Source organism: Cheilinus undulatus, linkage group 19 (assembly GCF_018320785.1).
Source record: "Cheilinus undulatus linkage group 19, ASM1832078v1, whole genome shotgun sequence".
Taxonomy (NCBI): Eukaryota; Metazoa; Chordata; class Actinopteri; order Labriformes; family Labridae; genus Cheilinus; species Cheilinus undulatus.
The window spans coordinates 13,545,521-13,561,085 of NC_054883.1; the positions used below are offsets into that span (position 1 = coordinate 13,545,521).

General features: G+C 39.1%; 1 protein-coding gene across 1 annotated transcript; it reads right to left on the minus strand.

The window, feature by feature from the left end:
• Nucleotides 1-174: 174 nt before the first annotated feature.
• On the minus strand, nt 175-15,247 carry atp6v1ab (ATPase H+ transporting V1 subunit Ab). Its single transcript, XM_041814052.1, has 15 exons — nt 15,105-15,247; nt 10,971-11,074; nt 10,748-10,876; nt 8,322-8,536; nt 7,944-8,081; nt 7,716-7,867; nt 7,483-7,645; nt 7,293-7,401; nt 7,100-7,222; nt 4,435-4,549; nt 4,279-4,342; nt 3,987-4,190; nt 3,774-3,868; nt 2,140-2,311; nt 175-871 (listed from the first exon to the last, which is right to left on the minus strand). Exons 2-15 carry the CDS (start codon nt 11,050-11,052, stop codon nt 779-781), a joined length of 1,854 nt encoding a protein of 617 aa, XP_041669986.1. The 5' UTR covers nt 11,053-11,074; nt 15,105-15,247; the 3' UTR covers nt 175-778.
• Between the last annotated feature and the right edge of the window lie 318 nt (nt 15,248-15,565).

A 15,565-nucleotide genomic window follows, 5' to 3' on the forward strand; every position in this document is an offset into this window, starting at 1 on the left:
TCCAATCCCTTCCTTGAGCTCAGATCTTTTAAAGAAACAAATAATGAGGTTAAAATAACTTCTATTAACTGAAGGATCCAGTGGGCAGGAGCTGGAGATTATGAGAGGTATGTAGAGCAACCAGTTCAACAGCACCGACAACATCAACAACTAAACATGAATCGCACAAAGACATTTCTTTTTTTATCCCATGTTTTTAATTCTTAAGGAGTAACATGATGAAAGTATTTGACAGCATTCACACATTTAAGTTCACAACACAGCACAGCGTGAAAACACAACCATAAAAACAAAAAATAGCGAACAACAAAGCGTTCACGTCAAAATGCTGGCAATAAATAGACTGATCTTATTAAATTTATACTCTTCTGTACAGATGGTTTGTGAATTACAATACATCAACCCGAACGATTGCCTTCAGGAAGAGCAGCACGGCTAAACATACACAAGAATCATGTAAACAGAGAAAAGGAAGAAACAGTGGGAAGAGATCCCTCTTTCACACACGCAACCACACATTGAACCCACGCACACACATGCACAATCAGAGGATCCAGAGTACGCCGATATGAGGCAACGAATAAGAATGAATACAGTACATCTTTCTCTTTGCCCTCCACATTAAAATGCACATACACACACTCACAATCACTCACAAAAGAGGAGCACAGGGGAGCACGCAGGTTTAAGGTTGGGGGATTACAGGGAGGTGGAATGTGGTTCAGCAGTGGAGGGGTCAGAGACGAAAACCCGGAGAGACTTTAAGAGGTGGGCGAACTTATTCTTCCAACGTGCGGAAGCCATTCTGCATGTCCTCCAGTAGCTGGGCATACTCAGCCTTGATCTTGGCCTCACCGTCCTTCACCGGGTCCTGTAAGAGAAGTGAACAGTCTTATAAAATATGAACCACAGACCAACAGTGGGCTAGATCTCTGGAAATGGAGCAAAAGGCATCATCTTTAAGATGGATACACTACAGTAAATATAAGGGTGGGATTGCAGGGTTACTCATCATATGACACACTATGTGGACCAAAGTAGTAGACCAAACCTGTTAATTACTGAATTCAGGTGTGGCCAAATACTGTTGCTACGGGTGTCGAGAATCAAGCGTCTAGCCATGCAGTCTCCATTTGCAAACATCTGTTATACAAAATAGGTGGATCTGAAAAGCTTAGTGACTTCAAGCATGGTGCTGTGATGGATGCCACCTTTTCAATAACATGATTTGTGAAATTTTATCCCTGCTGGATATTTTACTTTTAACTGTAAGTGATATTTTTTGAAAATGGAAGCGTTAAGGAGCAACAGCAACTCAGCCACAAAGTAGAAGATCATGTAAACTCACAGAGCAAGGTCAGTGACTGCTAAGGCGTACGGTGCATAAAAGTTACAAACACTCTGCTGATTCCGTAACTTAAGAATTCTCAACTTCCACGGGAATTAATGTAAATACTAAAACTGTGCAGCAGGAGCTACATGGAATGAGTTTTCATGGCCAAGCAGCTGCATGCAAGCCTCACATCACCAAGTCCAATGCTAAGTGTCAGATGGAGGCCTGTTAGTGAAGACCAGTCTAAATGCTTCAGCATTACCAAGCTAACTGCACAGTGTTCTCTAAAGAGCTGGGTCTTTAGCTTTCTCTTCAAAGTAGAGAGGGACTCTGCGGATTGAACTTCTGTTCAATCTATCTTCACTCATGTCATGAGGGTCTCAGTGAGGAGCCAGGGAATAGACGCCATGAGTCGATTGGCAGGGAAATCAGTTTGAGGCACCCTATCAGTATCCATATTTTTGCATCAGCAATTTGAGTGGTAGTATCACACTTATCAGTATAATGGTATATTGCCCTATAAATAGTTTGCCCCACCCTGAATCATTACCTTGACGAGGCAGAAAATGAAGAACTTTTCCTGTAATGCCTCTAGTACTGGGCAACCAATGAAGTTTCAATTTTGATCACACAATTTTGTCCTTCAACTTTTCATGTTATGGGTTGTAGAGATGTGTTGAAAATCCTAAGAAGTATAAACTGAGGAGTCTGAGAACATTTATGTAATTTTTGTTTTGAAGAAAAGATAAATCATGTTAAATGGGCCTCTATACCTTAAACAAAAAAAAAAACAGAAAATACCCCACCTTAAATTTCATTGAGCTGATCCTGTAGAGGATTTCTCCCATGTGCTCCCTGATCATGGCCCAGGTGATCTTGTTGTCACTCTGAGCTGTGGTCTCCACCGCGTGCCGCGCCATGTCGTAGAAAGAGATCATGTTGGAGAGGATTCCCACCGTCTTATAGAAGGGACAGAACCTGAAGACAAAAGAAAAGATTCTTTACAGAGGGCCTTTACATACAAAAGGCAATTTAAAGTGATTAAAAACACAACATAAGAAAAAATAGATATTAAAATACAATATGTATTTCAAAAAGACACTTTGTTATGTTGCAAATGTTTTTAAATTGAGGGACCCTGATTACCTTCAAATTAAGAATAATATGGGCATTTGTGTTAAAACATGCTGATTTTATAACAGAAAATGTTTAATAACCAATATTTTATTTCTGTAAGTACTCTGACCACTCTAAAGCACTAATACGTACTTTTTCCGTAACACTTCATAATCGTGACAAGATCTTTGGCCTCTTTTTCCCCCATTTTAGATATTTTTTAAACACATTTACACCCATGAGTACTTGAACAGATATTTCTACTCTATATAAACCCTTAATGCTTTACATTAAAGGCTATTACTGTGGCAGATAGTTCATTTGTAGTTTTGAAAGACACCATGAGATTTAATGATGTTAAATATGTGACATATGATGTTACAGTGATGAATTTACATTATTTCTGATTTACTGCAATCTTGATTTTGATAAATGGAGAGGCTAGGACAAAGATTTATTTTGAAAGAGGGAGGATACAAAGGGAGTAGGTGTACTGCTTAAACCATGTTGAGTTTATATTTTCATTATAAATCTAACGTGTGATGGCCGACTTTAATCAGTGTATCAAAGGAGGCGTGAAACAATGGACTCTCCCTCTTTGTTTAGCTGAAGAGCCTATATCAGACAACGCCTGTGCTATTTCAGCCATAAAGAGCAGAGAGTGGGTTGTGTCTGTAAACAATCTCATAATGCGGTTGTATACAGATGAAAAATGCCAACATAGGAAATAAGGTGAGAGGCCCACCCTGTACTAGTTTCTGAGAACGGAGTGGATATGTTCTCTATCTCAGCTGCTGCTACCACTAGCTTGTTGAGGAGCGCAGATGAGTGGAAACTGTCAACAGGCATGCGGGAGGAATTTCAAAATTAAAGCTTAGCTTAACGGTGACAGTGTAGATGATGCTTTAACTTCTCAGCAATCTATTTGAAAATTACTCAATATATCGATGGATCGTTACACCCCTTATGCTGACTATAATCAGTGTTAAATTATTTGAAAAATATGTCTGTTTTTCATTCCCTGAAAAATGGGGATTGTGGAGATAGGATAGGATGCAAAACTATATGGAGAATAAGATCCATTTAAAAATATACACATACTCATATCAGCACAATCAGCTAAAAAGTTAGATGAACAACATTATCATCAACAATTGAATTTCTTTCTAAATTTCTAAATCTGTTTCAAGGTCTGATTAACCAGTATCAAAAATTCCTAAATTTGAGTTTAAACTTTACTTTTACTTGTCTGACGTGTCTTTAAATCTGGTCAATGATTAAAATATGAATCAGAATGTGAATTTCACATCATGCATGACATTACCTGTCATAAGGAGTATAACCGTTCTGCTGCAGGAAGTCATCTTTGATCAGTTTGGCCACTTCCAGGGTGATTTTATCTGTTTCTGCCAGCGATGCCTGGTCAAAGAATGTAAAATTATGTTAGAAAAAAGGGCTGAAACAAGTAAGTATAGAGGAAACATGCATTTTTTATGTGTCTTAGACTGGTAAGCTGAAGGGGAAAGCTAAAGAGTACCTTTCCAACAAGCTGCACGATCTCAGCCAGGTCCTCCTCCTCCTGCAGGATCTCCTTCGCCTTGGTACGCAGCGGCACAAACTCTGGGAAGTGTTTGTCGTAATACTCGTCCAGAGCGCGTGTGTATTTGCTGTAGCTGATCAGCCAGTTCACAGAGGGGAAGTGCTTCCTCTGAGCCAGCTTCTTATCCAGACCCCAGAACACCTGAGAGAAGAAAATAAAAGGCCCATAATGAGGTGAAAGTACAAGTCTTGACCTGAGTGACGGCGGGATCTGAGTTCTTATCATTTACCTGAACAATACCGAGTGTGGCTGAAGTCACGGGGTCAGAGAAGTCACCACCAGGAGGCGATACACTGAAAAAGAACAATTACATTCCTTTAACTCTTATTCTTCACTTAGATGTGTTGAGTAATGTCTCCCTCTAGTGGCATAAAGCAGTACATACGCTCCCACAATGCTGACGCTGCCCTCCCTCTCAGGGTTGCCCAGACACTTCACCCTCCCAGCTCGCTCGTAGAAGGAGGCGAGACGGGCTCCCAGGTAGGCAGGATAACCGCTGTCTGTGGGCAGAAACAGAAAATACCTTTCTGTGAGCAAACACCTCGCTTTCTGCTTCCAAATAGGTCAACAGGATTACACAAAGAAAGGTAATAACAGCAGATATGCTGGCTCTCTGTCAAACAGGCTCTACTCTAGAAGATTTCAAATGTGAGCAAATACTGCCTTAAATTTATTTACAGATTATAGTTCTTGGAAATATGGACAAAATAATGACTGGCTGTTAAATTAAAGCTCATGTCAGCAGTTTATAACAGGTTATGAAACAGTGAATTAATAATACCTCTTAAATGTGGCAGGCTCATGAAGTTTGAGTTACAAGGGCAGAAATGATTAAAGGGAACCTGCTGAGCACAGTCGGGCATAATCATGCAAAAAAATTGTCCTTTATAGTAAAATAGTTATTCTGGTTAAGAGTCAACATTTTTGTTGTGATAATACCTACTATACATCTTTGAAAAAACAAGACAAGGAATTACAAATCATTTAACCACTGATTTAACAAAGATAGACTTAAAAGGGCCTAATATTGTCTATTTAGAGGGCACTTATGAGGTAATTTGTCAATTTTTTTTTGTACTGTGAAGCACTCAAGAGGGCACTTTGCCAAATATTTTCAATTTAGAGGGCACTAGTGAGGTAATTGTCAAATTTTTTTCATTGTGAGGGCATTTGAGAGGTATAATTTTGTCTATTCAGAGGGCATATTTGTTTATTAAAAGGACCTTTAAAAAGCAATATTTAAAATACTGTCTATTTCGGGGGCATTTAAGGACATCTTTTATTTTTTTTTCTATTAAGAGGGCACCAATGAGAGCTCTTTTGCCAAGTTTTATATATTTAGAGGGCACTTAAGAAGCTACTTTGTCAAATTTGTCTATTTAGAGGGTACTTACGAGGAAGTTGGTCAGTTTTATCCATGTTGAGGCCAACCTTAGCATTTGGCAAATGGTGTCCACAGAGAGGTCATTCAAGGAGCACTATGGCAAAAATGTCTCCACTGTTAGGGCACTTTGTCAAATTTAGCCTCTTTAAAGGACACAACTGAGGGCTTTTTTCCTAATTTTGTTTATTTAGAGAGCACTTAATAGAGAGTTTTTGTCAAAATGTGTCTACTTACAGAGCACCAAATCAGACATTTAGTAGATTATGAGGTCCAAACTAGGCAAAATATTGTCCTAGATAAGACATTTTAACTTCATGTGAACAACCAATGAAAAGCATTTTTCAGATTTAGTGTATATTTACTGTGCTGCCTTTTATGTCTTTATTTCTCTGAAGATGATGGAAACTACCTCACATTAACTGGCAATAATCCTCAGACATTTACTGAGTTTTACTGACAAACCAATTCTTCCTCTTATTGTTGCTTGAATTTGAAGAGCAAATATCGAAGTAATTGATAATTTGTCATACTCTAAAGCTCCTGTGAGGAACTTTTGGATCGATTTTGGCGAAACGGCTCAGCTCTATGATGATTTAGCCTGCCACAAGTTTTATGTATTTTTCCTTTTTTATGGTGAAAACCCTCATTTCCTCTAATATGCGTGTCTGCTTCTGTGTGTCTAATGCAGGCCTCACACCAGAGGACTCTGCTAAAACTCTTAAAGGACTGACATCTGAGACCCTCTCACATCGTCGGCATGTCGTTGAGTTTTTAGTCTCAGACTGAGATATTGCAAGACCGTGGGCCACTAACTACAAGACTAGAATACGATTCCTTTGGAGATTATTTCCCATCATGCATCTGGTGGAAATTCACAACAACTGTTTTTGAGCAGAGAACAAGATGTAGAAGGAGATGGAGATCGCATTCAAGGTAATATCTCTTATAATCTGATGTTTTCAAATCATTTACATCGAGTAGAAACAAAAGGAAAGTTACACCGACCAGCTTTGTATGTTACTGCAACAACCGAGGAACTATCCCGGAAACACTTCAGAATAAAAGTACCAAAAGAAAACAAGTCGTCTCACCATGGAAACAAACTGATCGGGCTTTAATTTATTTTCATCAAGTATTTTTTTAACGCTCAGTTGAGCTCTCACAGCAGCGTGAGGTAAAATCCTCAGCACCACAGAGTAAACGGAGGAGTGACCCCTCCCCCTTAACTATTAACAGTTAGAGATAATGGCTGAAGATGTCATACCTGCGTCTCCTTCAGAGGAGCATGTTCATCCCTGGTCCAACATCAAGACTCTTTGCACTTTACATTTTTTTATTTCTTGTAATTATTTTTGCAAGTTATGTGACTTAATTTATGAAAATGTGCAGATTACCTTGCTACCCTTGAATAATATGTTGTAATGCAATACATTTTAATAAATTGCACAAAATGAAGTTACTCACTACTTGAGTAGTTTTTTAATAAGGTACTTTTTTACTCTTACTCAAGCACTTATTTTCATGAATACTTTTACTTCTACTTGAGTAATTATTATTTTTATGTAACAGAACTTTTACTTGAGTACTGTAACTGTGTACTCTACCCACCACTGTTTAAGACTGATTAACCAACTTATATTTTTATACAATGTGAGTCCAAACTTACCTGCAGGCATCTCAGCCAGACGTCCAGAAATCTCCCTGAGAGCCTCGGCCCAACGAGAGGTGGAGTCAGCCATCATGCTCACGTTGTATCCCATATCTCTGAAGTACTCAGACAGTGTGATTCCTGTCGGAAAACAAAGAGTTAGCATGCTCTGCATGTAAAAGAGAAATGCCAGTCCAATGTTGTCAGATACCTGTGTAGATGGAGGCTTCTCTGGCAGCTACAGGCATGTTGGAGGTGTTAGCCACCAGGGCTGTTCTCTTCATGATGCTCTCTGTCTTACCGTCTACCTCCATGGTGAGCTGTTGGCAAGAAAAAAAAATTCAAAACACAAATCAAGATGACTCTTCCTATGATAAAATGTTTTCCCTACGGCTACCCACCTCAGGGAAGTCTCGCAGTACTTCTGACATCTCGTTACCTCGCTCCCCACAGCCTACGTAGATGATGACGTCACTGTTGGAGTACTTAGAAAGGGATTGAGAGATGACAGTCTTTCCACAACCAAAGGCTCCGGGGATGGCTGTGGTTCCTCCCTGCACGCATCTTCACACAACAGAGAGAGTTTAGAAAACAAGACCAGTAAAGAAAAAGCAATTGATGATCAGAGACTTACGGGAAAAGGGCGTCCAGCACCCTCTGTCCAGTCAGCAGCGGGTGATTGGCAGGCAGCTTCTCTGTGACGGGACGCACTTGTCTGACGGGCCACACCTGCACCATGGTAAACTTCTCCTTCACCCCTTCGAACTCCAGCTCCATCACTACATCCTGGAACAAAAACAGACAACCATGAAGACAAAGCAGCTTCTAAATGCTTCTTTAAACCTGCAGCTCGAGGACTCACAGTGACGTCGTAGTTTCCGGGTGGAGCCAGGTAGGTGACAGTGCCTCTGTTTCTGGGCGGAAGCATGATCTTGTGCCTGATGAGGGAGTTCTCATGCACCATGCCGTAGATGTCTCCTCCTGTGATGTGACTGCCAACCTAACAGTTAAAAAAGGATCATTAAAGCCATCTGCTTATCTTAACCATTGATTGTATATTAATATGGACAGTGCAGCCCCATCTCCTACTGTCTTGGCTCCAAATCATGCCACCAGCTCAATATGCTAGCATCAATCATGGTGGGTATTTTGGCTTCACTTTTGTACAACTGAAGTAGATGGTCTCATCATTAATATTTACACAATGATTCTAACAGTAAAGCCGAGGTCAGACACGTACCCGCAGGCTCTTGCTTGGAATAAACTCCCATTTGAGGTCTCGGTTTAAGGCCCCAATATTCACGCCTCTGGGGATGTAGATGCTCTGTGTGAGGTCATTGATGTCCTTCAGAGGTCGCTGGATACCGTCAAAGATGGAGCCCATAATTCCTGGACCGAGCTCCACAGAGAGAGGCTTCCCCGTCCGCAGCACGGGATCACCGACAGATACACCAGCTGGGTTCAAGCTCAGGGAAATACAAGTTTGGACGGGGATGAAGAACCATTTTTCAATCCTGTGGACTTGTGCTGGCATCACTGACAAACTAACCCGGAATATACTAATTTTAGAAATCACTGGGGTAGTAATTTATTTTCAAAATTTGTGTATTTGACAGATTTTAATTGAAACTTCTCAGTGTCTCAGTGCCACTAGTTTAGAGTGTCAGTGTCCTTACAAATGAAAACATGGAGAGAGAAGTGATGGTAAATAAAGTGAAAATGACATTTTAATTAAAAGAAAAGATCAGATGCTTTTCCTAAGGGGTGGACAGCAGAGAATATGATATGATATACCAGTGTTTTACTGCTTCCCAACCTTTCTCCTTGGAGCATCCCCTTCTTGCATTGTAAAAAATGGTGAGCCCCCCAGGACCAAATTGGAAAAAAATTATATATGGGTGTCAAATATTAACATCGACTTCAGTTGTTTCCAGGAATAAAATCGCAATAAAACAGGCCCATACACATCTGTAACTACCAGAAAACCTTTTATGAGCTAACCAGTAAGTGCGTTGCAGAGATTTCAGTTAATATATCCAAACCTAATTTTGCCATCAGAGCAGATAAAGCCGTACACTCCCCCTGAAATCTTTAGCATACCCATAGGGGGGCCCGGACCCCAGGTTGGGAACCAATTATATGTTTTATATCTATGATGATATACTGTTGGTTCCCAACCTTGGGTCTGGGCACCCTTGGAGGGTGCCAAAGATCTCAGAGGTGTGGGGGTCTTGTTTGCTCTGATGTTGTCAAAATTAGATGTGCATTTATCTTTTTTGAAAATTATAATGTACAACAGCATAGTAGGGCTACTCTTAAAGTTTGTAAAAAAAAAATAAAAGGATCCATTTGTTTTTAAAAAGAAAGTTGACATTTTTTAGAGAAAAAAAAAAGAATTTATTTGAGACTTTAACGTGGTATATTGACAGGAAACGAAACTCAGAAGTTCTGAGTTAAAAAATGTGTAATTTTTAAGAAAATAAAAAAGTTAAAAATAAAAAATTCAGAATTCAAAAAGCTGGAAATTTTGACATCATACACTCGAAAATTTAAAGTAATTTATTTAGAACACTGTAAAGTCATGAAGTTATGAGAAACAAAACTAAAAAAGTGCTTGCATGGCCAGACTTCACAGAAATGTCTCTTTTAAGTCCAGATAAAAATGATAATGTGAGATTCAGGACTAAAACTGGGAGTTTTTCCAAAATGCTCACTCCCAGTGAGACGTGACATTTGATCAGGCTCTCTGTAGGACTTGTGCAAGGAAAATGGCTATATATAACTTTCTTCTACTCAACTGGCTATTTTCAACTTACAGTCTCAAAATTTGTAAGTTTTGGTTCATATAAATTCATGACTTGTGAAGAAAAAAATCATTTTTTCTCCTAAATTTACAACTTTTTAAAAATGATTTTTTTCTCAAAAATTAGCAGATCCTATAGATTTTTTTTATGTTTTCAGAGTGGCCTTATTAGTTGTGATATTAATGGATGGTTTAAAGATGGTTCTTTTGGCAAGAACAAGTTTATACAGGCCTAATATGTAGTGATTTTGTAAATATACACAATTAAAACTGATGTTTAGCTTTTCCTAGATACAAGTAGGGAGGCCCTGAGGAAAAAAGTTGGGAACCACTGCAATATACGATTAAAAAAGTATGTCGCTATACTATAAGATAGTGGTTGTGCAATATTTGATACACTGTATTGCAACACAATCACCTGATAATGCACTAGAAGCCCGTTTGACTGAAAAAAAACCCCTGAAAATTTAATGTGCAAGATTAATGTATTAATTCGTTATCCCACTTCTTTCCCATTGCCCCTTAATAATTTGAATGGTGGCTCTGTGAGGAGTGATGAGGTCGTGATGAGGTGGGCAATGGTGTTTCTATGATTCTATCACATAAGTCAGGATGATGGAAATACTGCTGCATTGTTAATTTTCCCCTCCACAAGTTACAACAAATACAAAACTGCATAAACAAAGAATTAGCTGTCACTATGTCATTCCTCTAGTTTTAATTTTTTCATATTCATATCTATGCAAAATAGTCTCTCTAATATGTGCTACAGCATCTTTAGTTGCTCTATAGTTGTAGACTCGCCTCAAGGCACACCAGATTGGTACATCACACCATTTGGGAACAACTAATCTAAAGGATACATGTCTCCTCGTAGACCTGGATAGTGGCCATGTCTCCCTCCAGCCTGATGATCTCTCCCACCAGCTCACTGTGGCCGACACGCACCAGCTCGTACATGGCTGCTCCTGCCATGGCTGTAGCTGTCACCACTGGAGAAAGAAAAAAGCAGAACAAAAGGAAGTTGACTGAGGGTTAAAGAGGAAAACATCACAAGAATACGTTTAAGCATGTGTGACAGCCAACCTGGTCCAGAGACTCCATGAACGTATCCAAACTGGCCTTCTCTCTCCTCATCCCTGATCTTAGGCAGCTTGGACATGTCCATCTTTACAGATTTATGAGTCTCACTGGAAAGAGAGCAGAGTAGAGATTGTTATTTTGATGCAGATTAGAGATTAACAGAGAAATGACAAGGAGAAAACTAATGTTATTCCTGTAGGAGAAGCAGACTATTCCTCTGCAATGATAACTCATAACAACAGCTCTGCTTACTGCTGCTACAGTTTTGTCTTATCAGAGACAACAAATTGTTTCCCACCAGTCTGTTCATTAATTTAGCCAGCATTACCCTGGTAAATATGTGGAGAATTCAATGTATTTTTCTCATAATGGGTTAGAAAATACACACAGGTTATAAGAAGTTGTATTTATACTGAGCTTTGCGCTGTTTTAGAGGAGCTGAGGTTTAATATATCTACAGATGAATTCACCAGGCAATGTAAACACTATTAGGACAATGTTACCTGCTGGATTTGAAGAAAAATGGTTAAACTACACTTTGTTAAAAACCCAAATTATAGGCATACATTCAAGTCAAGCATAATTGTGTTACTGAGATTTATGTTTGAGTAAACTTAACAAGAAGTCAGAGATCTTTGGCTGCTTAATTAAGAACAAGAATTCTTCCTCTGGCTCTTGAAGTCAGTCAGTTTTTAAAAGAAATCCCAGAGGAACAAGGACAGTGTGAACTTTGGGATTTAGGAGAAGTTGAAAATGAATCTCATTTTCTTCTTCCCTCTATAATGACTCAAGCACAACTATAACGAAATGTATGTTCAAAACCCTGAAAAGTTTTGGAGCACTGGTGATGACTGGATTGATTGGTTGTTTAATTTTCATTTTTAAAAGTTGGCCACTTTTGGCAGAGCAGGTCATTCCACCACTTTTGTGTGTTTCTGCTCTTTTGACAGTTTTCATCAGCAGTACATTGTAGAGAGACTTGATAATACCTTAATAATAGCAGGTGGACTGAGTGTATGAAAATTTACTGTTAATGATTATATTACAGCCATTATCCTAGAGAGCAGAAGTAATGGATAATGAAGCTAGTAGGATTTCTGTAAACTATTCTTAACTATTCTTATCTTAAACTTGAGCATTGTGTTAGTTCAGGAGATTTCAAAACTAGAATAAGGGAACATTTGACCAGTGTATGCACATGTTTTTCTGCTGAAAGCTGCTGATTTGTTGATTGATGTAACCTTTGTTCTATGTCCTGTTCAATGTCCTATGTGTGAAATTTATCATGCTGCTGTCTTGGCCAAGACTCCCTTGTAAAAGAGATTTTTGTATCTCAATGGGAATAAATCCTGGTTAAATAAAGGTTAAATAAATAAATTAATTAAATAAAATTCTCAAAAAAACATGGACACTTGAATGTATGCATGATATATAGGGCATAACATCTCTGCTGCAAAGAAAAGTTTTAAACTGGTCTTTTAGCACACATTTCAGGTTAAAGAAATAAAACACCTTCTCTGATTTTAAAATTGCAGCATGCCATAATGTGATTTCACCAAAATTTTGATTAATTACCCAGCCCTAATATTCTCCCACCCAGACAATGTCTCTTTCAGGAAAGGCTTTGGTCAGTAAGACAATGCTAAACCACATCCATCACAACAGCCTGGCTTCACAATAAGAGTCAGGGTGCTGAACTGGTCTACCTTTCACCATAAAAACATCATGGTGCATCATTAAACAAAAAAAAAAAAAAAAAATCATGATGCTACACAATGGTGAACATGACCCTGTCCCTACTTTTTTGAGATGTGTTGCTGCCATCAAAATTAGCTAATATGTTTTATGAAATGGCAAAATATCTCCATTTTATTATCTGAATAAAATGTGTTTATGAGATTTGCAAAATAACTGCATTTTGGTTTTGTTTACATTTTACATAGGGACCCAAGATTTTTGAACTGGGGTTTTAGCTGAGTGGCCTATGAAAGATCATAAATATGTGGGAAACACTGAACTATAAAAACTCTCAATAAAGAGAAAAAAACTGCCTTGAACGCATACAATGACAAACCTTATTAGAAACAATAGAATTAAGATTCAATTGTAGTTTTCATTAGTCCACTGATTATTTTTGTCTGATGCTGCTCCTGAAATCTTGAAAGCGACACCTCCTCTGTAACCATGGAAACCGCTTTGAAACTACAGCAGCCTCCCTCCTCACGACTCCTCATTTCTCAGCATTACCGCCTGATCTAGGCCATCTTCCTCTCCTCTTTGGCTGCTCAGGATGGAGTCTAGTGTTCCAGTCAGTGTGGCACGTCATGCAAATATCAGAGGGGAATCCCACAGAGCTGCATGTTCCTGTTTCTCTTTCACATTTGTGCCGCACATGCATGTAAGCTGGGGAGCAAACATCTCTACATAGACGTTTTCCTGCCATTGTACCACATATCTGCTGTAAGCTGCACTAAACGCCTTTGGGCTTCATGCAGGAGGGGAGAAAAAAAAAGCTCAAGCTGTCATCAGTCGTGACATAAACCCATCCCCACACAGAGCTGACTGCAGATGCTCTGCACACATGCAGGAGCTGCTTCATCTGCAATATTCTTTGTGCATAAGACACAGAAGGTCCAGCTATCAAGCTCAAATAGGAATTCCTTATTTTCCATCTGACATTTCTAGCAAGTATACAGCTCTCTACATCTATGCCCTTTTCTTGTCCTTCTCACTGATACACATCTCCCTGTTTACGCTAGGCTGCTTAGCCCATCTGTGCAGGAATATGGCAGCTCCACCAATGGGCCAATGCAGGAATTACAGGAACTGAAAGGACTTCTCTATGCCCCTCAAAGGACAAAAAAAACTAAAATATACCTTATGTCATAGGTTATTGTCTATGTTCAACCAGCAAAGTACCTTCTGTTTATTTTAACATGCATGCCTAAAGCATTGTTATCTCTACATACCTGATGAAAAGCCTCCAGAGAGCAGCACACAGTTGAAAGATAAGGGCTACTGTTTAAATGATTAGTTTAAAGATCTCCCTGCCTGATTGGATGATTCTGAATCAACTTAGCAAATTAGGGAGAAAGGTGATGAATGCTTGTAGAAGCAGTTCAGGTTAAATGTCCTTATCATAACTCTAGCTGCTACAGCAGACATGAAACTTGATCATATGATCCTGGCACATGACTGACTGGCCAGCCTTGCTGTATGAGTCTCTTTCAGGAAGTGGAAAACTAGAGTGGTGCAAAAGTGGGAAGTACAAATTAAAACTGTGTGAAACACTGGAAAAATGTCTCATGAGTACAATCCTCAGTATGTTAAGGATATTCATTCTTGTAGTCTTAGATGTTGTGGGGCCATTTTTGTGAAAGATGGTGAAGATAAATGGGAATAGTCACCTTTTGTCTTTAAATTTCAAATTAAAAGTATGATAAAGAGAACATAAAAGCAAACCATGCATCTACACATGCTGTAATTTGATCTTCTGCATCATTTGGCCTTTAAATTCTAATTATTTGCTATTTAAGTGAAAGATGCCCTCTGGAAAAAAGGTATGTGTTATTAGGCAGATGTGTATGCGCAGAAAAGGCTCAGAAATGTTACATGTGAGTGAGACGAGCACAAAACACATCCTGACACACTTATGTTAATTGCAAACCCCTAATATGCAGGTAACTGATCGCCTGACCATGTCATTCTATTTAACAAGAAGGGCCGTTACATTGTGGTGATTTAATGAAATGATCATTACCAGGTAGTTGGTGTACATGATGGCCGGAGCTCTGTGACATTGCTTTGAACCTGATCTCAGTTTGATAGCGTTCCTCGAAACACTGTTAGCTTAACCAACACAGCAAAATGAGTATGGAAAAGGGCAGTTTAATTTTAAGCAAATATCACTATAATTTCAGCGTATGTCTATTTTGTTCTGATCGTTAAAACAACCTTACCTAGCTCCGTGATCTATTCTGTATTTAAAAAAATCAAAGGTTCCTCGGCCTGGCTAGAAACAGATGGCTCGACTTCTTCTGGCGCAACGGGAAGCTGAATTATTAAACACAACACAGCCAACGTCCGCTCGTAATATCGATAATAAACAAACTAGAAGAACAAAAACAGTACAGTTACCGTCTGGTTGTGGAGTGGTGGTTTACAGTCTTGCCTCGAGAGAGAAACGACGGGTGCTGCGATGCGTGACAGCAGACTGAGATCAGCTGACTTCATTCACTCGCTGCTCGGCTTTTACTGCTGGGCCGCTGCAACTGCCGCCATCTTGGATCCGCCCCGGGACTGACGTAAAGATGTTTAGGTGGCGAGCTCTGGAGATGATTCACTCAAGACCAACGTTTCGTGTCGCCACAACCACTATCTCTATCTTACAAAAATATTATTTTTATTTCTATATTATAAAAAAATTATTGTTAAAGGTCATACAGTTAATGATAATCTTCAAGAACCCCAGAAACTGCAGCAGAAAGTAAATTGCACCAAGTTGTAAACAAAAACCGTTGCTTTTAATTTCCTGGTCAATGCAGATAAATCTTACCAGCTAGCCATATTGCACTAGCATGTGTTTTTGATAGATATTC

Bases quoted from the DNA above. Each gene is read 5' to 3' on its own strand.
- atp6v1ab (XM_041814052.1), bottom strand. From the start codon at position 11,052: ATGGACATGTCCAAGCTGCCTAAGATCAGGGATGAGGAGAGAGAAGGC. The intron at 8,537-10,747 runs GTATCCTTTAGA...GCTTGAACCCAG, and splicing joins CCAGGTCTACGAGGAGACAT to CTGGTGTATCTGTCGGTGAT. The intron at 4,343-4,434 runs GTATGTACTGCT...GTTCTTTTTCAG, and splicing joins AGCGTCAGCATTGTGGGAGC to TGTATCGCCTCCTGGTGGTG.